This window comes from Danio rerio, chromosome 6 (assembly GCF_052040795.2).
Source record: "Danio rerio strain M-AB ecotype USA chromosome 6, GRCz13ab, whole genome shotgun sequence".
Classification (NCBI taxonomy): Eukaryota; Metazoa; Chordata; class Actinopteri; order Cypriniformes; family Danionidae; genus Danio; species Danio rerio.
In genome coordinates this window covers 53,739,531-53,764,079 of record NC_141026.1, presented here as the reverse complement: position 1 = coordinate 53,764,079, position 24,549 = coordinate 53,739,531, and the positions used below count along the sequence as shown (strand labels likewise).

The 24,549-nt window shown below is 35.0% G+C and overlaps 1 protein-coding gene across 7 annotated transcripts in view; it reads right to left on the bottom strand.

The window, feature by feature from the left end:
* ripor3 (RIPOR family member 3) overlaps positions 1–24,549 on the bottom strand; it is an 84,350-nt gene that overhangs the window by 36,494 nt on the left and 23,307 nt on the right. For 4 of the 7 annotated variants that reach the window (XR_015492765.1, XR_015492766.1, XM_087255546.1 and 1 more), the window contains exons 2-5: positions 9,320–9,428; positions 1,108–1,257; positions 943–1,021; positions 60–83 (exon numbers count right to left, since the gene is read on the bottom strand). Coding sequence is in view for 5 of the 7 variants with exons in the window: in XM_087255546.1 (XP_087111672.1) it covers positions 60–83; positions 943–1,021; positions 1,108–1,257; positions 9,320–9,417 (351 nt within the window). In the remaining 2 variants the exon portion in view is untranslated. 7 annotated transcript variants of the gene reach the window in all.

The window sequence follows — 24,549 nt, the reverse complement described above, 5'->3', positions numbered from 1 at the left end:
CAAATAAATAAAAATCTGAAAAAGTGAATGAATATTTGAATGTATGAATGATTACTTACCTTTTCTAAGTCATAGAAAAAAGCCTGAGGAAAGAAAAACATTGTTAGGATTTAAAATATTTATTAGTAATTATTTATTACTTTAACAATAATATAAAATGAAAATTAAATTAAATAATTAAAAAGTAAATAAAATTAAACAAAACAAAAACACAAATAAATTAAAATGTAATTAAATAAATGAAAAAATAAAATGTAATGAAATTAATTAAATTGAAACAAAAATATAACAAAACAAAATAAAGCACAAATAAAATGTAATTAATTAAAAAATAATAATAATAATTATACAAATTTAAATAAAAAGCTAAATAAAATACAATTTAAAAATAAATTAATAAAAAATTTATAAAAAACAATTATATAAATTAAATTAAATAAAAAAACTGACTTTTTTTAAAAATAAAAGAAAAAAGAATAAAATAAAAAGAATAAAAATAAAACAAAACAAAACAAAGCTCAAATAAAGTGTAATTAAACTAAATTTAAAATAAATACAATGTAATTATATAAATGTATATTAAAAATATATAGTTTTAAATAAAAAATACAATTAAAAAACTAAAATATGATTATATAAAAACAAAATAAAACTTTATATTTTAAAATAAATAAAGACTAAAATAAAATAAAACCAAAAAAAAACTTAACAAGATAAAGCAAAGATAAAATGTAATTAAATAACATTAAAAAATAAATAAAATAAATGTATTCAAAAACAAAAATAAAATAAAATAAAATCTTGATTATGAACAATCAAAGTATTAAAAATTTACTTCTTTTCAGGGAAGAGATGAAAAGCAGCACTAAAAGAAAAGCTTGTCCTCTATTGAATATTATAAGTAAGTATAAACTTGAAGTTATACTCATTACAAAGTCTCACCAGTCTGGAATTCCTCTTTGTGTCTCTCTGCTGGGATGACAGAAAGTCCAGCTCTGTTTGATGGCTTTCCAGGTAGTCCCTGAATGAGAGGAGATGTCATTAACTACCACAGTGTGCGGCCTACTAATGCATGCCAATCCATTCTATGATGAATAATGTGCATACTTGAGTCCCTTCCTCAAAGCCTGGAAGATTCTGTCCACCTGCTCAGGCTGTTGTCCCCAGACGCTGCTGCCTGCCCGACTATTAGAGGGAATTCTGGGAGATTTTCCTGTGACAGCTTTTGAGCGGAGAGAGCTACGTGCTGAGGAAAGTCTGCAGAGAGAATCAGAAGTTGGAGCAAAAGTGGAGTTATTTACACTATTGTCCACATGTTTGGTATAAAAAATGCTACAAATGGCATCTTTTATTTAGCAAGAACACATACAACTGAGCATAAGTACAGACATGTATGATACAGAAGGTTTACTTTTCAAATCCAAATCTTTCTACTCATCCATCTATTCCAGAGCTGTCAAAAGAATAAATCACAATTAACCAGATCCAAAATAAAAGCATCCTGTGTGCATACATTTGCACACACACATAGATATATACATGAAAATATTTATCTATAAATGTATGAATTTAAATATTAAATATATTAAATATTTAAATATATATTCAAACGTATATTTAGTACTAATCGTATATAAATCTAAATGTAAACGTAAATATTTCAGTTGTGATATATTTTTATTATATTTATAATAATTTTTTTTATATATACACATTTTTCAGGGTTGATACACTTTTTTTACTACTAAAATTCCATGACTTTTCCATGATTTTTCCAAGACTTAAGTAAATTTTCATGACTTAATGTTTCATGCAATGTCTACATATGCATGGTAAAAGAAAAACGATGCATGTTCAAATTTATTGCAGCATATCGTAAAACACGCACCAATCTATTTTGTTTTAATTTATATTTACATTTACACCCATGTAAAATTAATTTAGATAATGCTTACACCACATTAATAATGTGAGAGTATGTTATTGGCCAAGGACAGAATAAGTCAAGACAACTAACCTATATTCAAGTATACCAATATTCGTTTTCCTTGACTTTTTCAAAACTTTGTGGGTTTTTCTGTTTTTCAAAAACTTTTCCAGGCCTGAAAAATGCCATGTCAAAGTTGATGACTTTTCCAGGTTTTTCATGATCGTATGAACCCTGATTTTTGTAATCAAATAATAAATGATATTACATATGGCACTATTTTTCATTTTCAATCATTCATTTTTTTATTTTCTTTTGGGCTTGGTCCCTTTATTAATCTGGGGTCGCCACAGCGCAATGAACCACCAACTTATCCAGCATATGTCTCTACACAGCGGATGCCCTTCCAGCTGAAACCCATTTTTGGGAAACATCCATACACGCTTATACACTACAGACAATTTAGCCTACCCAATTCACCTGTACCGCATGACTTTAGACTGTGGGGGAAACCGGAGCACCCGGAGGAAACCCACGCGAACGCAGGGGAAACATGCAAACTCCACACAGAAACGCCAACTGACCCAGCCGAGGCTCGAACCTCAATTTCAATCAATTCAATAATAATAACAACAATAATTCAATATTTAACTGTATTTTAGAAACTTATAAAAGTTTCCTTTAAAAGTACAGAATAATTAATATAAAAAAATAATTCCTTCGAACATTTCTGAGCCCTTAAAACTGAACAAGTACTCGACAATTCAAAATCTGAAACAAGACCCATTTCCATAAGTAACAAGTATTCAGCTCCCATATAAAAATTCGATGTATGGCAATATACAGTATCCATAAATAAATTACATGCATGACAAACAAGTTCACATTTGGATTTAATTCCCATTAAAAAAATTTCCAACCACTGGAATTACAAATATGTAAATATTTTAACTAATTAATTAATTAGTTCTTTTTCTTTATAGCTTAATCCCTAATTCATCTGGGGTAGCCACAGCAGAATAAACCGCCAACTTGTCCAACATGTGTTTTACACAGTGGATGCCCTTCCAGCCACAATTTAATTCAATTTAATTCATTTCAATTTAATTCCCCTTTATTTGCATAGCACTTTTACAATGTAGATTGTGTCAAAGCAGCTTCACATAAAAGATCATAGTACATTAAAACAGTGTAGTTCAGTTTTCAGAGTTTAAGTTCAGTTTAGCTCAGTTCAGTGTGGTTTAATAATCACTACTGAGAGTCCAAACACTGAAGAGCAAATCCATCGATTCGCAACTCTACAGATCCCAAACCATGCAAGCTAGTGGCGACAACCTATCACTGGGAAACACTCTCATTCACACTCATACACTACGCACAATTTAGCTTACCCAATTCACCTATAGCACGTCTTTAGACTTGTGGGGAAAACCGGAGCAAGAAGAAACCCACGCGAACACAAGGAGAACATGCAAACTCCACACAGAAATCCCAACTGACTTAGCCGTGACTCGAATTAGTGACTTTCTTGCTTTGAGGAGAAAGTGCTACCCACTGCGCAACCCGTACAAATATATTTAATATGTAATACATGTCAATGCAGTCTGGCCAAGAGAATGAGATCAGATTCTCGAGTACCCGTTTTGCACATTAGTACAGTATCATTTCCTAAAACATTGTTTTTGTAAAGTAATGGCTCCTGAAAACAGTGGTTCCCAAGATCAGATTGCGGGTACTTCAAACTATAATAATAATTATAATAATCATTTGGAACATTAATAATTCTTTTGAAAGTATTTTTGATAAATTAGAAACACCTTTGGTCAACGGCGATATCCCTTTCTTTCCAAAACCAACATTTGTTTTAGCAATTACAAACTTCTGAACAGTAGTATATGTTTTTATATTCTGAATTTAATCCTCACATCCTATTTGAGCTACCTCCACATTATAACCGACATATTTCGGCCGTGTTCTGACAGCGAAAGCCTACACGGCATAACAAACTCCATGACTCTGCAATGTAAACAATCGTTTCTCTCATTCCTCAGGGCTGCTCTGAGGGTCACTAAAAACACAAGCTCTGGCTCTCACTTCAGTTTATTCCTTCCTGCCTCCATCATTGACAACTGTGCTAAAACATGAGGTCATTCAGTGCACAATGGACACAATTATTACCAATACATACAGAGGTATTGATTTATGTCAGAGTAGAGCTGCACAATAAATTATTTCAGCATTAATATCGCAATGTGTGAATCTGCAATAGTCACATTGCAGGATGTCAAGTGAATTTAAAGCATTTGGACACAAGTAATTAAAAAGTTTGGCACTTCAATAAAGATTGAGTTTATTTATACAGTGAAGATACAGTGTTATTTTACATCAGATATTTTAATTTCTGTTTTACTTGGGCCGGTATAAAATTCTGATGTTCTGATGACTTTGTATAAAAAATAAATAAATTACAGTTTCACGGCTTTGTGATTACTGCTCTAAAATAAGTTCTTTGTTTTAATGTCTGGGTAAAAAACAAAAACTTTTTTCCCCTTTTGAACACAATATATTTCTTTTTAAAAACATAAAATATTTTGGAGAAGTAAACATGTCGGGTTAAATAATTGAAATAAATCTTTGACTTCTGTCTTCATCAGTTTTAAAAACACAGATTTCTTTACAATTTAAAATGTCATCTTAAGACATCTTATCTGCTGGAGATACTGCTCTCCTTACATATACTGTATCAACCAAATTTCCTACCACAGCTATGCTGATGACACTCAGATCTACTTAGCCTTACTGCCTAATGACTACAGCGCCATTGACACCCTCTGCCAGTGCATTGATGAAATTTACACATGGATGTGCCAAAACTTTCTTCAGTTAAACAAAGAGAAAACTGAACTTATTGCGTATCTCTGGAGTCAGATCTGAGTTTCAACAGTTATGTCAAAGCAGTTAATCAGTGTACTATCATCTCAGAAGCATTGCAAGAATTAGATGCTTTATTTACAGGGAGGACTTAGAGAAACTTGTTCATGCTTTTGTCAGCAGCAGGGTGGATTACCTCCTCACTGCCCTTCCTAAAAACACAGTCAGACAATTGCAGCTCATCCAGAACGCTGCGGCCAGGATTCTGACCAGAACCAGAAAATCAGAGCACATCACACCTGTCCTCAAGTCTTTACACGGGCTCCCAATTACATTCAGAATAGATTTTAAAGTATTATTACTGGTCTATAAATCACTAAATGACCTAGGACCTAAATACATTACAGATATGCTCACTGAATACAAACCCAACAGATCCAAGTGGTGCTCGCTGCAGAGCCATTTGAGGAGAGGTGAGCTCCAGAGAGGGGGAGCTTAAGCTTGAGCTCCACCTTTTTTGCACTTCTTCTACGAGTGATGTCACTGGGGGTAGGGTTAGGGGTGGGGTTGGTGTACGCATTAAAACAGCTTACAGGAGGAGGAGCGACAGCTCATGCTCCCCCTCTCTGGAGCTCACCTCTCCACAAATGGCTCTGCAGCGAGCACCCTCTCAACAGATCACTCAGACCTTTAGGATCATATAAACTAAAAATTCCAAGAGTTCAGTCAAAGCAGGGTGAATCAGCTTTCAGCTACTATGCCCCTCGCTGCTTGAATCAGCTTCCAGAAATGATCAGATGTGCTCCAACATTAGGCACATTCAAATCAAGATCGAAAACACAACTGTTTAGCTGTGCCTTTACTGAATGAGCATTGTGCTACTTCCCACAGATCGCACTATTGTGCCTTTCGTTTCTTTTTCATTCTTTTATAACCTGTTTTTTAAAATAATTATTATTTGTTTTTATTTTCTTATATTTGTCTCTTTTATTCCTGTTTATGTAAAGCACTTTGAATTGCCACTGTGTACGAAATGTGCTATATAAATAAACTTGCCTTGCCTTAAAACCTTGACTTTCCAAAATGGTAAAACTTGAAAATGGTTATCATCCCATGCCTAATTTCTGTACATGAATGTTTGAGTCCTCGAAAACAGAGGCTGTGAGGCGTCAGTGCTAACCACTGAGCTACCGTGTCACCCCAACTCATTTATTTACTTTACAAAAAGATAGTCAAAATGTTTCTTTGAAAATGTAGATCTTAACAGGATCAAAGCAGACAGTGGGGATTAATCTGAAGCTGAAATGCTTAAGAAGCATTTTCTCACAATGCAGTTTTGAGAAACTTTAGCCATGAAGACAGAGTTTACAAATTAGAAGCAGGCAGATACGCCTCTGAAGCTGTATTGAGCTTTGTCTGAAATCATTTAGGTTCAGTCTTTTACTTGGATGTGAATGCAGGAATGTAGTGTTATTGTGACAAAAAATGAAAATTTGCGCGCATACACAGACACACACACAGCTGTGTTTGCTTATGTAAGCCGTCACACTGCTCACAGAGGATGCTAGGACTTGAATCTGAACCGTGCATCCTCTCGGGACCTTTGCTCCTTGAAATAACTGTAACTCCTGTTACATAATAAAGGTTGCTTATTTAGGTTTTGATTTGCGTAAAATGGTGAATTCAAACTATAAGCAATCAAAAAAGATATGAAGTTGATGTCAGATTTCTTAGCCCTCCTAAATTATTAGCCCGCATGTATGTTTTCCCCCAATTTTTGTTTAAAGGAAATGAGACTTCAACACATTTTTAAACTAGTAAATGTTTGCTGTTCTCTTTGTCATGATGACAGTACATCATATTTGACTAGATATTTTTCAAGATACTAGTCAAGTTTTAGTTTTTTTGTTTGTTTGTTTTTTTGTTGAACACAGATACAGATATTTTGATATATCTCCCTCAATAATATAATATATAATATTTATATCTCCCTAAATAAATATTAATCAAATAAAAATGTTAAATAATATTTTGGTTATTTTGAAAATAAACATATAACCTATAACTTGAATATACACACTTTTTTGTTGTTTTTTGTAAATATATGTTTTTGTTTTAATTTAATAAATAATGTATTTTCTATTTGGGCTAATTCACTTTATTTCTGGGCTACCAAAAACTGCAGAGTGCCTGCCCGAGGACTATCAAGGATTAAAACTTGTGCGAGCCCTGAGTATTCAGCTTAAAGGTCAATATAAAGGTTTAACCAAGTTAATTAGTGTAATTAGGCCAATCATTGTAAAACGATGGATTGTTCGGGAGACAATCGAATATAATGTATAGCTTAAAGGGGCTAATATTACTGACCTTAAAATGATTTTTTAAATATAAAAACTGCTTTCATTCTAGCTGATTGAGAATGTGAGTAAATTTAATTGTAAATTAACAAATCAATACTCAAATAAGCATAAAAGTACATAACCCAGTCACATGTTATATAATGTTGTTATGTCTATGTGTTTATGTGCTTGACTGCTGGAGCTTTTTTTCTCCCTGATCTCACACTGCCCTAATTCAAGGGCAATGTTGGAGGGAGTTTTTTTTCGACTTGCTCTCCCCAAATGCCCGGATTGGCCGCGAGGGACGGTGTCCCTAGATGTTAGCACTCTCAGCAGTCGCGAAAAATTGTAAAGCGCTGAAGATGAGAAAGAAGATAACACTGACAGATTTTGTTTTAGAAACTTACTTACTAGTGACCATGTGCTGAATGTTAATCCACCATCTACACTTTTCAAAGAGTGGATAGAAGACTTCCAGTGGCTTTAAGTCCGCTATGAAAAGTCTGTGGGATGTAATTTTCAGGTAACTGTTTGCCACATCTAGCACGCGAGTCGCGAGCTTCAGTTTAATCCTTCATATAATCTCCAGATGCTGTCCGCTATGCAAGTGGCAGATATTTGTAAAATTTAACACCACATATACTATCGCAAACGGGCTTGCACTGAGTAAACTTATATCGCTACTCATGAAAAGACCGGTATTGCTATTAACATGACGTATGCATATAATAAGGTATAATAGGGTATATATCAAAAGCATCACTGCAAAATCAGACAGAGAACAGCACAGTTATATCGTAAACAGATTCATTCATGTCAAGCAGTGCGTGCAGGGCCGGCGAGCAGTCCGTGTATCTTTTGCTCACTCAGTTGTGTTATAAAAATGTATTTTCGTGTGATTACAGGATTTCGTTGAGACATATTTTCCTCACGCTTGCATATATTTTTTTGCTTGTTAGTTTGATTAGAGTTGATTTCAAATGCAATAAATATTTGTATAAAACGTGTAGTAACGGTGCTCATAATTGGTGGGTGCAACAAAATTTTGGCTGATGCGCCTACATTTTTAAAGTTAGGAGCACCAGTGCTACCAAGCAAAAAGGTTAATTTCGAGCCCTGCCTCACCGTAGTAGTTTTTTTGTTTTCATTTTTAGTATTAAGACATATAATACTGTTTGGGTTACTTATATAGGTGTACATATTTTATTTTTATTTTTTGTTTGACCACCGTAACATAGGACTGGGTACCTATAAAGAATTTTGCACAGAATATATATTCAAATATTGCAGGAAAGGACATTGTGATGTTCTAAAGAATAGTGTTGGAGATTTAGCTACCCTTTAATGTTCTCATATTTATGAAAAAACTTTGAAGTTCTAAAGCAGCTGTTTCCTTGAAAAAGACGCGATCGTGTCATTAGAAACTCAATTGGAAATGACCTTATTTTAATACAGTCAGTCGCGAACTGAGGTAGGCTGGTCTAAGGCTTGAAACTACAGGGCTGAAAAGAAGTCCCACTCCAGCCCTGCCCAAATGTATCTTACTTTCTTTTTCTAAATGCTACTTCCCATTGACCTGTCTTTTCCTGAAGTGTGGTTTTTATGTTTGGGTGGGGGGGGGGGGGGGGGGTGTCCAATTTCACTACATGAGAGTGTATTTGACTACATAGAAGTGCATGTGACAAATAAACGCCCTTGATTATAAAAACAGATTAATCAGATTAAAGCACATGTATTAATACTTTTACTTCCACTATTATGGATATGTTTTCTGTAGTTGCCAATGTCCTGTTAGCTTTTCTTAGTACTTTTACACTTTGATTTTAGAGAAGTTTTAGTAACATTATTATGTTTTTGTCTATATATACATTTTATTTCAGCATTATTATCATTCCTAAAAATGCCAGATTTTGAATAGTTTCAGATTACACTAACAACATGCACCGCTTTATTGCATAATCCAGAGCCCCTCCCAAGTGTTTTGTTTAGCGCTCAGTTTTCAAACTAGACCTCCCCGAGATGTCCTCATGGCATAAATTCCATCATCCAAGAGTCATGCTTTCCATGAGACTCCTTGACCCCTGCTTTAAGGACATTTATCTTAATAAAAGTAGAAGTAATGCTGTCTGACGCACATGGAAATGCATCACGTTGTCTCAAAACACAAACCACTCTTGCTTACCTTCTCCGGCCACCGAGTGTGTTTACTCCAGTGAATGAGCGGCTGCGCTGAACCATGCCGCCATCAGCTGGGTAATCAAACTTTAGCTTCACTGACATCTCGCCTCCAGCTACAACAAACACAGACACAAGAAAAACTGTTAGCATACTGTTCTCACAAAGCAATCTATCACAAACAAGCACAGCAAGAAATCAGTTTAAAAGGTATTCAGAACATGTTATTTACCACATAGCAAAACCATGGCATTGTGATCTTCTATAAACACCATAAGCCAAATGAGTCGAAATAACTCTGGGTAGTACAGTAAAATTCAGGGTGACTAAAACCAAACAAATCCAACCTGGTTAAGCGGTTTTAACAAAGCTTGATATACTGTACGCTTTTACTGTCAACTTGGGGTTTGATTCATCTCTTATGAGAGAGTCAGTTTGATTCATTTCTCATGAGAGTTGGTGAGTGCAATTCATTCCGCTGTTGAACATTAGGAGAGATCATTACCAGAAATGTAATAGAATTGAATTCATTTGCAAAGTAAAAACAAATGACTCAGCAAACATTCGAGAAAGCAACTAAATGCAAATATTTTTGTAACTATGACAATAAATCATGTAATTTTAATAATGCAGGTTCACATACAGCTCAAAAGAGTCCTTTTAAAAGCTTTGTATATTGTAGCAAATGTACATGTGAATATTTTAATGTAACTTTTAATGTAAAGCCAATATTATTATTATTATTATTAATTGCTACTATTTGAAACTGCTGGTGTAATATAAAAAAATAATATTTAATATATAATATGGGGCAGCATAGTGGGTAGCACAATCCCCTCACAGCAAGAAGGTTGCTGGCTCGATACTATAAATATTATTCGCAAACTGCGTCGCAAACTTCTGCGCTTGGAACTACACCTCTGCAGCTGTGGTTAGAAACATAGTTCCTGGCTGTGTTCTATTCCCAGTTATCCTCCCTGTGCTCTATTCGTTTAGAACATTCTGACATTTAAACTTAGAATTATTTTTAAAAGGCATTAAAGTCATCACTCTTAGGTGTAATTTGCTTTCAAAGTATTTTTACAGCTCAGTTTTAGCGATCTTCATGTTTACAATTGTGCTCCTTTCGCAGTGCACATTGATGTCATTTTGAACAGAGCCGTGGCTCATGACGAAAGCTATAGGTGACCAATTATTTAAAAGCGGAATTAATGTTACATCTCCAAAGCTTGTGAAAACAAAAAAACATAGCATATGTCAGTTATTTATGAAGTATCTATACAGTATATGGCATGGGCCAGTTGGTTAGGATATTTCTGCAGTGGTTTGCATGTGTCAAATTATAAAAGTAGACTTTTCAAATAAATAAATAATATAAACAATATCCTACTTAATAATAATAATAATTAAAATAATAATAATCATCATCATCATCAATAATATTGTAATATTATTATTAAAGTAGCATTTTTTCATTTCCCAATAAATCATAAATATTACATTTCATTTCTTAAATAGCCTCATTATTTATTTACTTATATATGAGATTATATTGTATTACTTTTTGGCAAATGATTTTATGTCTTGGAATAGAATATATAATGTTCTCAATATTTGTAAAGAAAACACAGACCCCATATGTGCTGTTTATCTACATTTCAATTAATATGAAAAACGAGTGCATGTTTTTACCAAAACTAATATTGGATATTTTTTTAAATGCATGTGCATGAAAAACAATTTAATTTGCACCAAGAAATTATAGGGTTATTCTTAAAAGAGGATGTCACCACCCCGTAGAGACCATACTGAATTTAATGCAAATGATACTTTCTTTACAGTGACGCACACTGTGTATTGGTCCTAGACCATGTCATTTTCAAAGCTGTACAATATTTCTGTCAACTAACAAGTTTTGATCTTTTTGGTCTACTGAACATGAAGCTCTTTTCTTTTTCGTCCCATTTTTTAGCTGAGTGACTACAATATTAGTGACAGCTACCCTGTTCTCCTCAATGAGCAATGTTCAGGTCTCTGTTCTGTCTCTCCTCATCCCATAATTCCTCCCTCTTCTGTTATTGTACACAGTTTTTGGACATTCCTTAGAAGCAGAGGCCCCTTAAAACACCTATAGTGGCCCCAAAAAGACACAAAAGTCTGCATGTAATGAAATTTCACCCCATCTATTTTCTAATTGCATGTTATAGATCTTATCGTAGACGGTTCATGCATGCATGATTCATTTTTTACATTTTTGACCTTGTAATGTTCAATCAAACTGCCATGGCTATACATTTTCTGATGAAAATTGCAGACCTCTATTCCCAGTGGGCATCTAATGCTAATAAATATGATGTCAAAACCACCTTTTGACCACTAAAGCAATGGCATAAACAAATATAATAATGTAAGAAAGGTTTTTTATCAAAGACAAGACATGTCACTCATATAACATATGGTTGTGAATGGGAAAACGTGTAAGGGTCAATATGGCGAACGAAGGGGGAGAAGCTCAGACCAGACGTGTGCTTTTAGTTTTTGTGGTTAACAAACGCACTGGAATCTCAGTGAATACTTGCTTTACAGACAAAAGAAATACATCGACATAAAGCTTCAAATCTGTACTTAAATGAGCCATCTGTCTGTGAAAACAAAATTTTTTGTAATCTGTATGAAACAAACGCGAGGTACAGTCCATCCTGTCAAACGCACATCACAGCAGCAACTACTCAAATGCCCACAAACTTGGTCTTAAATGAGGTTGGTGTCGTGATCTCGTTACTTTCAAGTGCGCATGTGCATTAGCTTGGGCAACCTAAAAATATCAAACATTAGATCTCCAAGAGAAAACACGTTCCCTTCAGATTCGACTATTGACAATGTCCTCTAATAAGGCCAAAACTGCCATTGCCATAGACTAAGGGTTGTATACATTTGCAAATGCTTTTATATGTTCTAAAATCACATAATTGGTATATATTGTGTCAATTAACCCATTTTATCAATTTTAAATTAATAGCAATGTTTTTCACGTGTGTTGTTGCGATACTTTGTAGTGTGCAACTTAACATAATTGCTTCTAGGAGTTGCCAATTGAAATAAAGCAAACAGAAGAAATACACTTACGCCAGACATGAAGTTAAAGAGGACCAACGCACACTCACGTTAATTTCATCATTAGTAAATCCAAACGTGAGAGTGAAACGTGGCGTATGCAAAGTTTCTGTGCGCATGGAGCGTTGATGCATGAGGCCCCTGCAAATTACGAAAAGATCTTTTTCCGTTTGACAGCGCACCTGCTGCAAATCCTCACAACGCAAACACGTTGCATTTCACACAACACAAACATTAATAAAACTCTCTGCATGTTTTATTAATGTTTGTGTTGTGACCAATTGCTGCACGTTTCTTCAGTTGTTTGTGTTGTGAGAATTTGCAACACGTGTGCTGTCAAATTGGGGAAGATCGTTTCTTAACTTGCTGGTGTTTTTGTATTTGCATGTGCTTTCTTAAACTGCACGTTAAGCTCTCTCGGCAACCATAGAATTTTGTATCCCTACAATTGATGTAAACTACGTTGATGTTAAAATGACATCAAATTGACATCTAACATTGATGTAAAAAACAATCCTGTATTAAATTTTTGACGACAATGTTTTAGATGTAAATTTGATGTAATTTAGACATCAAGGTAGTTTAGATCAATTGCATGGATGCAAAATCCATTAAATTATATCCAACTAATTAGCATTTTTGACCATTTTTAATGTTGTTTTGACATTAATGTGATCACCGCATTTGGTCATGTAAACAAAAGCATGATCAATTCCATGCAAATTTCAACCTTGCCATCAAAATAAGGTTTCACCAAAATAGCAAGACTAGTTTTTTTTGCCTTTTTTTTTGGCTTGTATTTTACATTACTGAAAAAACATTTAAAAATGTCTCTATCAATGTTATCAAACGATTATATTTGATTTACCAAAAGTCACAAAAGTGACCATTTCTCATGTCACACCCATAACAAAGCTTTTTCCTCATAAATGCAAAGAATTTTAAATAATATAATATTTTTTCTATAAGGAGGCAATTCTTATCTTTTTGATTAGCATTATTTATTTTGAGTTGAGCAGTTTAATTCACATTATTTCTAAGTATGTTGTAGACTGCAAAAAATAAAGCATTTTTAAAAACTCATAAAATATCTCCAGCAGCATTTGAAGCACTGATGACACTTTAAATTCAGATATATTGAAATCTAAATGTGTGTGTCCAGTCCCAGTTTCACATTACAACGCTGTCTGTAGTCTTCACGTATGTGTTTTGCACCTGTTTGGCTTCAAGGAAACATTTTTGTTGACAGTGGCACACAAGAGAGAGACCGAGCAGAGAAGTGAGAGGAAAGCAGGATGAGGAGGAGAGACAGAGGGCAGGAAAGGGACAGAGAGAGATGTCTTGATTGCAAATGCAGAGGCGGTTCTCACTCTCTACAGGATTGTAACTCATGTTCCTCTTCCTACAAGAGGAAGACAGATCTGTGGGGTAGATGAAGAGCTATGGGGGGCAAATGGCAGGGAGATTCACAAAACCATGTTTGCAAGAACCATGGAAACCATGTTATGACAACTGCTATCAACATGACAAATGTAATGAAAAAATAATATAAATAACTCAATAATTTTCATCTTTCTAAAGAATATGAGTAATGTTTGCCTGTAAAAAGTTGCTGCCAAAATTAAAGTGAGATGAGGGTGGTTGCTGTGACATTACTATATAAGTTACAGTTTTGAATTACAGTGAAATCAAAAATGTTTCACCATAATTTAAAGCTCAATGATGGTAACTTATAACTGGCTTATTTGTACTGAGTCTGGATTTGCTTTCCAGTAAACTAACCTAACGTTAAGATACAACTTTAAACTACTCCGAGATCGTTGGATATGGGTCACAAAAAACGTTTCAGTGCCACTTTTCACGATAAAATAAGTCATAACTGTTACTTACGACATTTTGCGGTCCGAAACAACCGTAGTCGGATTAAAAAGCCCATTTATCACGAAAAACAAAGCCCAACAAACTGAGCTGTCCTCGAGGGCTGCAAGTACTTAACGTTAGTTATACTAAGTGAAAGGTGTGTCCAGATTGGTTCATAAACGAATGAATCACTGAGGATGATTCATAAACTAATTATGGAATCGATTCTGAATCTTGGTGTTGAAGTCAATTCTGATTCTTTTTCGATTTTTTTCTTCTTAAACCTTTCACGTTATTTGTCTAATACACGCAAAAGCCGATTTCCATGATCTTAAATATCAACGGCACGCCATAGAATCGACAGTTTTTTAATTGACTCTGTAACGTTACTGCCGTAATGTTTGAATCATCGTGACTCACTGAATCTGTTAGAGGGCGGTTACCGAATCATTACTTTTAAAGGAGTGCTGTGATATTTTTTAATGTTAAAATATGCATGTATTTCAATATATAACAACATCATTACCTAGCTAGTCGCCAATTTGATTGGCTGAGCATTTCAACGGCTTTCAGAAGCTCGTTTGTTTTGTTCAGAACATTGAATCGTTCAGGATATCCACATGTGTCAAGTAAATGTAAGTTTTGCTGGGATTTTGGACTCTTTTCGTTAGTGGACCAAAACTAACTGAAAGTAAGTGACAATATTGTGTTTGATGACAGTTTTAGAACTATTTATAGTTTTGATAACTAGTGACAATTCAGTCAGAGACTTCAAAAAAGTGATAAATAGCACAACACTTTATTATTAAAAACAATTACTGTAACACAAAAATTGTTTGGAGCTTTACAGCATAGATATAATGTCATGTTTTTAGCATGTTACATGCACTCTTAAACTTCAGAAGAACTGAGAACAAGTGTTGTCAAAATGTGCCATGAAACACTTGTGTTAAAATGTTGAACCTCCTCTAAGCAAATGGCACTGAGGTTAACCAAAAAATCACAATGTTGTAATTAACCCAATCCGTCTGTGTTTTGGATTGTTTTCCCAAACCACGTTCAAAACTATTTTCATTCTCCAAAAGTATGGTGAGCATCCAGATGCAATGAAACTGAGGAATCTGCTATATCCCTGAGAACACAAACACTAGAGAAAATATGATCATTTTCAGAGGAGCATGGAGAATCTTGAATCTTGAGTTGCATTACATCATATCATATCTTGCAAATAATGTAAAATAATAATTTCAGGTTGATGATTTTAATGTAGACCATCTTTTTCAAAAGCTCCAGTAATGTATATTGATTTGATAAGTATGAAGATATACTTGTTTGCGATTGATATCTATAGTTCTTAATCTATAATGAATATGCATTTATTTATTTATATATATACTCACAGGCATGATTCTCAATGGGATGCACAGTAAGACTTCTGAGGGCTGGCCAATCAAAATATTAGCACAAGGATCATGTCTAGCATGAGAAACTGCCATACTAAAACTTTTTTCCATTTGTTTTTTGGCAGGACAAAGAAAAACAGAAGGGTGTAGAGGGGAGGTATTGTGGATTTACTGGCTTGAACCTTGATTAAGACTATGACTGCTGTCATTCCAAAAAAACACTCAGAAATGTGGCTTGAGTATGTAGAGCCATGTGGGATAATTAAACATGGCACTTACCGACAGCTCTAAGCAGTCAAGTATGTAAATTTTACTGGAAACAGTCTGATTGTCATCGATCATTTGTACAGGGGACTTGTGGGATTTTGCGCCAAAGGGAATAGATAGCTTGTCCAGAGCACACAAAGCTGAGGATCAAGAAAAGCACTGGATAATGATGGCATCGAAGGGGGGAAGGTTCACAGTCTAGAACACTTTAGTGAGATTAATTTTGTAGTAACTAACAGGACATAATGGACACAATAACTGGCATTAAAGCTTCTATAACTTTACAGGTAACTCAGCGTAAACAAGTTATTTTATACAATCTCAAAATCAAATAAATAGACCAAACACTTAAAAAAATTGTATATGGATTAAGAAACACTATAGCCCCAATGACATTTCTTGAATGCAGAAGATCTTTTAAAAAACACATAATATAATTGTAATAATAACTGCAATATTTTCCTAGTACTGGGTTGCATGGAAGGACATCCGCTTTGTAAAACAAATTAAAGTCTCACTCCGCTGTGGTGATCACTGATAAGTCAGGACCAAGGTGAAGGATAGTGAGTGAGTGAGTAATTACGATCTAATTTGTTTTAGCTCTTTAGAATAAAAATAATCATACAGGTATACAGGAATCATACAAAACTATTCCTTTAACTTTACAATCATTAGTCAAGCTCCTTTAGCATGATACTACCACTTATTGTGTGGTAACCCATGTAAAACGTGAGCTTTTGCATCATTTGAAGTCCCTCAGCATCTGCTCTCATGTTTGAGATAGCATAAGAGTTTTTAATGACACTCATTAAGATGCTGATATATAACCTGCCTGTTTGCATAACTCCATGTGAGGAACCGGCAGACGTGCTACAACTTTACCATAAGGTAAACACAAAACAAATGTTTCAATCTTGAGTTCCTTCATGGTACTCGACACTTGTAAACACTCGCTCCATTGAGTTCACGGCTCTTAACACCACCCAGACTCAACACAGCTACCAAGCTGACCAATCACAGAGCTTGCTCTATGCGTCATTGCCACATGTAGTTAAATTTTTTGGAGGTGTGCATCAGCGTCAGCCACGGCGAGAGCTATGCGAAGGCTACGCTAGGCCAGAAGTATAAATCAGCCTTAAGGTGGGTGTTTGAACCATGGCGCAAGCCTGTGTGCTGTTTGTATATAACACTTCCGAAACGCTAGCTAACAGTAAGTTTTTTTTGTCCTCTTTGTCCAGTTTCTTTGCGGGTGTTTTTTTTTTTTTTTTTTTTTTTGCTGAATGCTTTAAGTAGCTAAAACTCACTCATTCAGAGGTGGGAACCAGCAGATGTGCAACAACTTTAATTATAAAGTAAACAAAAAACAAAAGTTTCCATCTGGAGCTCCTTCATGGGACTTGACACTTGTAAACACTCGCTCCATCGGGCTTGCAGCTCTCAGCACCACCCTCGCTGTCACTGCTACCAAGCTAACCAATCACAGAACTTGTGCTACACATCGTTGTGACGTAGTTAAATTTTTTAATAGGTGCGCAACGGCAAGAGTTATGCAACTGCACGAAGGCTGTGCTGGACCATACCCGTACACTTGACGCAGAAGCATAATTCAGCCTTAAGCCAGGAGGGAGAGAGAAACCACCGCGCTGAACACTGTCACCTAACAATGCGGCACAAGATAACCTTTCTTGGATCATATTTTCTGCCATTTTTCTTTTTCGTCCTTAACTCTAAAAATTACATTTTGGGCCGTAAATTGAGTGTGTCTCTACTCTTTATTATATATTTAAATTAGAAATGTAACGCTCATCCTCAAATGTAAGAGATCTGGCCATATGCTAGACACTAAAGTTTGAACTAATCACTTTTCTTTGCATGACACGTTTACATTATAGTACCAATTGGACTTTTGGCGAAAACCAAGGTAGTTAGGGACACCTTGTAGTTCCAGCATTAATAAGAAGTTATTAATACATAAAATTCAATCAGATTTTCCTACATCCCCCATCACGTGTTCCATAAGTTATGGCAAAAACTTCCATTACACTGTAAACAATCAGTAAAATTTTTTTGGTTTTTGTTAACCAACAAAAAAACTGTTGGTTAATCTGCAGTCATACAGCGTCTTTTAGATGTCCATGTGTTTGCAAGAGCCTACTAGAGATCCGCAGTCTGCAAGTTCTTTCACAAGTCTCACACAAGTCTCACACAAGTCTGAATTAAGACAAAGATTTCATGTCTATATTGTGTTCTTAGGAGGAGGGGATATGGCTAAACAAAGCATGCAAATTAAGAGTTGGAGTCAGCATGGCATAGGTGTTAAAAAACGGCCCAGCTACTGACCACACAAGTTAATCAACTTAGGGTTTCTGTAGCATAAAAGCAACACCCGAAGACAAAGACAGAGTCGTTTAAAGCATTTGCATCACTGGCTTAGCCTTTAGTCAGAGAGATAAAGGTTAAATGTCCCTCCTAGCTGGGATGTTAACGAAATGATATAATTAAAAAACCAAAGAATATAATTTTTCAGTTATACATAGATTATTGTTCATTTGGAATTAGTTGATAGAAATTTATATTTCCACAGTTCTTTGAACAGAAGTTCCCCAAACCAAAAGTGCAACCCACTTTTTTGGAACTTGGAACGCAGTAGTCATGCAGAAAAGGTGGATTGACCTTTTAACAGAATATAATAAGATTTATCAACCTCCTTGTTGAATAAAAACTAGTCATAACAAGAAACAGACCTGACAACTAAAAAAAATCCATAAAGTGCAGACAAGAACCAGCTTAGTATGTAGCTTAGTTAAGGTTTTTCAAGGGGACTCTGTAGTAGTAATGATGACTCTGAGGAGGACCATAAAATCCAGAGTCTACCTCCAAAGTCACTCTAACGTGAGAACTTGAAAAGCATTTCCATCTGCATTTATGTGAACCCTACCGTATGTTGCAGATTAAGAGTGATTTGTGAGCTGCTTGATTGCACAATTTCTGTTCAGCCTTTTGTTTCTCATGGTTTATGATTGTGCTGTTATCTGGCAGAGAATCTCTGCTGAATAGTGCGTGAGTCATAGATTTGACCTCTAAATGATGTTCAGGAAAGAGATCTCAGGGGGTCTCAGCTGTGAATGAACTCTGCCCCCCTCAGAGCGAAGCCCACAGAGCTCATACACACCCATACAAACAAATCAGCCCTACCAATCCATACTGGAATAAAGCCATGGATGACAGCACACACAGAACATTAATAAATTACATCGAGTTGAAGCTTTGTTTGAAAAAAAACATCCTCTTTATTCTGCTGTTTAAGATAGCATTGCTCAATAGCTACATATACCACAGAGCACACTAAATTAACAGTCTGTTAATTACCAGTTTTCCTTGTATTTACGGTTGTGAATTGCATTATGGGGCCTTGATGTCTGCTCTGTCGACTATTGATGTTGAAAATTCAACTCTAAAGTTAAACAAAGTGACCTTTATTGATATTTTAATAGTTTGAAATAATTTAATGTATAAGAAATTATAAATAGAGAATCAAGTCTGTAAATAGCAGAAAGTCTACTGGTATTGTTACAAGGTTGTTGTACCGTATTGTACAACCACAACCTGGGGTGGATTTCCCAAACAACAACGTAACTCTCGGCTGAACTATTAGAGTATGATGCATAATTTGGGAAAAGATGTAGTGACGAGTGTTTCCCAAAACCTGTTTGGGGCTGTAACCTACTTCTGGCTACATAATTTGCGATCTCCAGAAACTAATATAAGGCTACATTTTCAGAATGAGCCTATGTTGGTATATTTCCCTCTTAACAACTGTAAAAAGATCACAGATCAAATCACTGACCATAACTCTTCTCTAAACCCAATTATTAGCCCCCCTTTGAATTTTTTTATTTTTTAAATATTTCCCAAATGAGGTTTAACAGAGCAAGGAAATTTTCACAGTATGTTTGATAATATTTTTTCCTCAGGAGATAGTCTTATTTGTTTACAAAATATAATAACTTACATTATTATGCTAATTACCCTGATAAACAATTACCCTGCCTAGTTAACCTAGTTAAGCCTTTAAATGGCACTTTAAGCTGTATAAAAGTGTCTTGAAAAATATGTAGTCAAATATTATTTACTGTCATCATGGCAAAAATAAAATAATTCTTACTTTAACTGTATGTAAAAGGCACATATAGGGCCTGTGTTTCCTTTACAAATATTATTGGGAACATTACATATTTTATTAACATAAAATCACTTACAAAAGCTAACACATATACTAATATTATATATAAATCATGTAAATAAATAAATAATGAGGCTATTTATTAAGAAATTAAATGGTATATTTATTAGGAAATAAAGAAAAATCTTACTTTAATAATAATAATATTAATAATGATGATCATTATTAGTAGTAGTAGTATTAAGTAGGATATTGTTTATTTATTTTTTATTTTTTGATAAGTCTACTTTTTTAATTTGACACATGCAAAGTGTTCCAACCAGCAGGCCCATGTCATATACAGTACAGAAACTTAAAAAATAACCTACTATAAATTAAAAGGATTAACGCATGCGGTTTTTTGTTTTCACAAACTTTGGAGACGTAACATAAATTCCACTTTTAAATAATAGGTCACTTATAGCTTTCGTCATGAGCCACGGCTGTGTTCAAAACGCCATCAATGTGCACTGTAAAGGGAGCACAATTGTAAACATGAAGACTGCTAAAACTGAACTGTAAAAATACTTTGAAAGCAAATTACACCTAAGAGTGATGACTTTAATGCTTGTTAAAAATAATTCCAAGTTTAAATGTCGGAATGTTTTAAATGAATAGGGCATAGGGGGGATAACAAGGAATAGAACACAGCCAGGAACTATGTTTTCAACTACAGAGGTGTAGTTGCAAACATACAAGTTTGTGACGCAGTTTGCGAATGCTTGTTGGAACGATGGATTTGCAAAACACCAAATCAACGAACTATGTTTGTAACGACGCAACTTGCGACCTTAGTTGGTTTTCAGAAACGCACTCCTTCACAATATATCACTTTAAACTATTAAAAATATTAATAATAGTCACCTTTTTCCAACTTTTCTAGCTTGAAAGTTGTTGGAAGAAAGATCAATCTACCATAATGTGATATATAAAGCATAAATAAATGGGGGAAAATAAAAACATGAATCACAAAATACAGAGCACTGCTATTTTATGGATATTTTTTACAGTGCAGGTCAGATGTGTAATGGGAATTTAATGTGGTGCTGACTAAAGCAAAGCTCACGATAAATAACACTCACTCTGGGGCTTGGGGACTCTTGGATGTAAATATGAATCCTTTCAGTTTAGCACACTCTTAACATCATCCTACAAACTTTGCACATATACTTTTCCACATATTCTTACCAGGCAGATGATAAAACAGGTGGAAAATTTTTTTTAGATTTGTATCGCATTGATTTTAAGACATGGATTGTAATATTTCAGGGCATAACTGACTCAAAACATACTGCATACAAAGTGCAGAAAATGAGTATTGTATTTGTTAATCAGTATAGAATCGTAAGGTCAGAACTGCGCTGTCAACAAAAAAAGTCATGAGTCACATACTATGAACCACCCAGAACACCTTAGCAGTCCCCCAAAAACAACCACAATGGCAAATCCATCACATAGAAATGTTAAAAACTGCTCAAATCTATTGTGCAACTGCATTGTAACTTGCGACCCCACTAATTTTCATTCATTCATTTATTTTCCTTCGGCTTAGTTTCTTATTTATCAGGGCTCGCCACAGCGGAATGAACAGCTAAGTATTCCGATATATGTTTTACGCAGCAGATGCCCCACCAGCTGCAACACATTACTGGGAAACACGCATACACTCTCATACACACGCACTCTTACACTTTGGCCAATTTAGTTTACCCAATTCCCCCATAGCACGTGTATTTGGACTGTGGGGGAAACCTGAGCACCCGGAGAAAACCCACGCCAACATGAACATGCAAACTCCACACAGAAATGCCAACTGGCCTAGCCGGGACTCAAACCAGAGACCTTCTTGCTGTAAGACAACAGTGCTAACCACTGAGCCACTGTGTCGCTCCACTATTTTTCAGAAATTTAAAAAATCCAGATACCTCTAGCAGTTCAGAAGACATATGAGGTACTATGTGGAGGTCATGAATTAGTAAAGGTGCTAAATAACCTTGCGTTTAAGGGATCTTGCACAGAGATTAACAGGGGAGTTACGCACATCACTCTTTTAAGTTATTATGAGCACACACACATCACACATGGTCGAAGTTTGGCCATTTTTGATGACAGGAATATGTTTTCATTGCAGTAATGAAAAAGAGAGCAACGTGTAAGTGCAGTAAGGAGTACAGATAGGATTGCATTGGGAAAAAGAGGAATTTGATATTCTAGCATTAAGAAAAATAATTTATTATTGTTGTTTTTTTAGACATAGCCTTCTTAAGACCTACCACAAAAAGGGATTAAGCAGTATTTTTTTAGTGTGAATGATACATTCACACTACTAGCGTAGCCAAAAAAGAGAGTCTGTGCATCAGATAAACTGGGTGTGCCACGTTTACTGATAAAGATTTTGTGAAAAAATAAATAAATAAAATAATTCAGTTATTGCTGTTGAAATAAGTTTCATTCTTGGCAAACTATTAATATCTTACTTTTATAATCAATTTTTAAGGTGATAGATTTATTGACATTATCTTATTGTAAGACAACAATCACATTTTAAAAATATTTTTATATTATTAAAGATTTAATTTTAGTTTTTTTGTAAGCTGTGATTTGAACTCAGGATGGCCACAGATTTTTAAGGAGGCATGGCACCCAACCCCACATCTAAACCCAACCGTCACTGGGGGATAAGCAAATCGTACTAAGCCACTAAATCCAGAAGTTATGAATAGCTGTGAGATATGCTATAGGTGGCAACAGATTTTTTATTTATTCATAAATTTTCCTTTATTTTAGTCCCTTTATTTATCAGGGGTTGCCACAGCGTTTATTCCAATAATAGTTGCCAATATAGTTTATTCAATTCACCTATAGCACATGTCTTTATACTGCACCTGAAGGAAACCCACACCAACATGGGGAGAACTAAAAAACGCCACACAGAAATCCCAACTGACCTGGACTTGACCAGTGACCTTCTTGCTGTGAGGCGACAGTGCTAACCACTGAGCCACCGTGTCGCCCGCTAGCCATTTCCATATTTTATTTTACAAGAACAGCAAAAACATCTTTAAGTATTTGAACTAACTTTTAATGCTGTCCTCTTTTGATGAGGTGTGGTAGCCAAAGCTGATATGCTTGACTTGTGCATAAAACACGAAGGCAGCTGAACATAGTATGATTGGGCCAAATGTGTATATTTCAACCCAAGCTCATTCTGAAAACGTACCCCTAAAAACATTTCAGGAGTGCGCCAAATATGTCCCAGGTGCCACCTTTTTTGAAGTATTTTTTTTGCGAAACTTTTGAGATCTCAAATTTCTCTCGCAAGTGCCATTTGCGCCTGTTCTTCTAACGTAAATCCACCAGAGGCCGCTGTCAACTGACTGTTTGACTGACTGACAGATTGACTGACCCACCCTCTTCCTTCCCTAAATTCAACCAATAGCGTTTTCAAAAGCACCGATTGACCAGTCAACCCATTTCCCTAAACCCAACTGACACTTTTAAAAAGCAATCCAGAAAAAGAAAAGACCTCTTCTGATTTTTACCACATTTTCAGGTTTTACCACATTCTCACCCTGTTATTTACTTGTTTATTTTATTTTTTGGATTCTGTTTTTGTCTTACCCACTTTCTAGAACCGCTCTTCGCCGGTGTTAAACCCTGATAGTCAACTCCTCCCTGCGTCAAAAGTCCAACGATGCACATGGTGAGCTAACAGGACAAACTGGTACTACCCAGAAAGTCGTTCATACAGAGGTAATCGGTTAACTGGTAAGCGAGAAAAGGAACAGCGTCATACCGTTCCATAGGATTCGTTTTAAAAACTAAATGCTGCCATACCAACTTCTGGCTACATAATTCGCGATCTCTAGTAACGAATTTAGGGCTATATTTTCAGAATGAGCCTATGTTGGTATATTTCCCTCTTAACAACTGTAAAAAGATCAATCAGGTCAGACCAAATCACTGACCATAACTCTTCCCTAAACCCAACCAATACGTTTTTTTAAAGCAAACGTAAGATAAAAGCACACTCTGACCATTGAATTTAAACCTTGATTTCACTTAATTCTTATGTTTATTGGAACTAGGCTTCACTGGACTCAAACCTGAGCACTCTGCATCACCAGTACAACACTGCACAATGTAAGCTCCTGAGCAAACTGACCATGCCAGAAAACTTCCACACAATTCCTTCGTGTTGTCCTAGCACAAATCGATTAAGTTAATTTAATTGTTTTTACAAATGTAAGTGTATTGAACATAAATCTATTAAATAGTCCCAAACAAAATGAACAATTGTGTTGTTTCAACTCATTTTAAATAAATAGTTTAAACAAGCAGAGAAAGTAATTTTAAGTGTGGCTATTATTT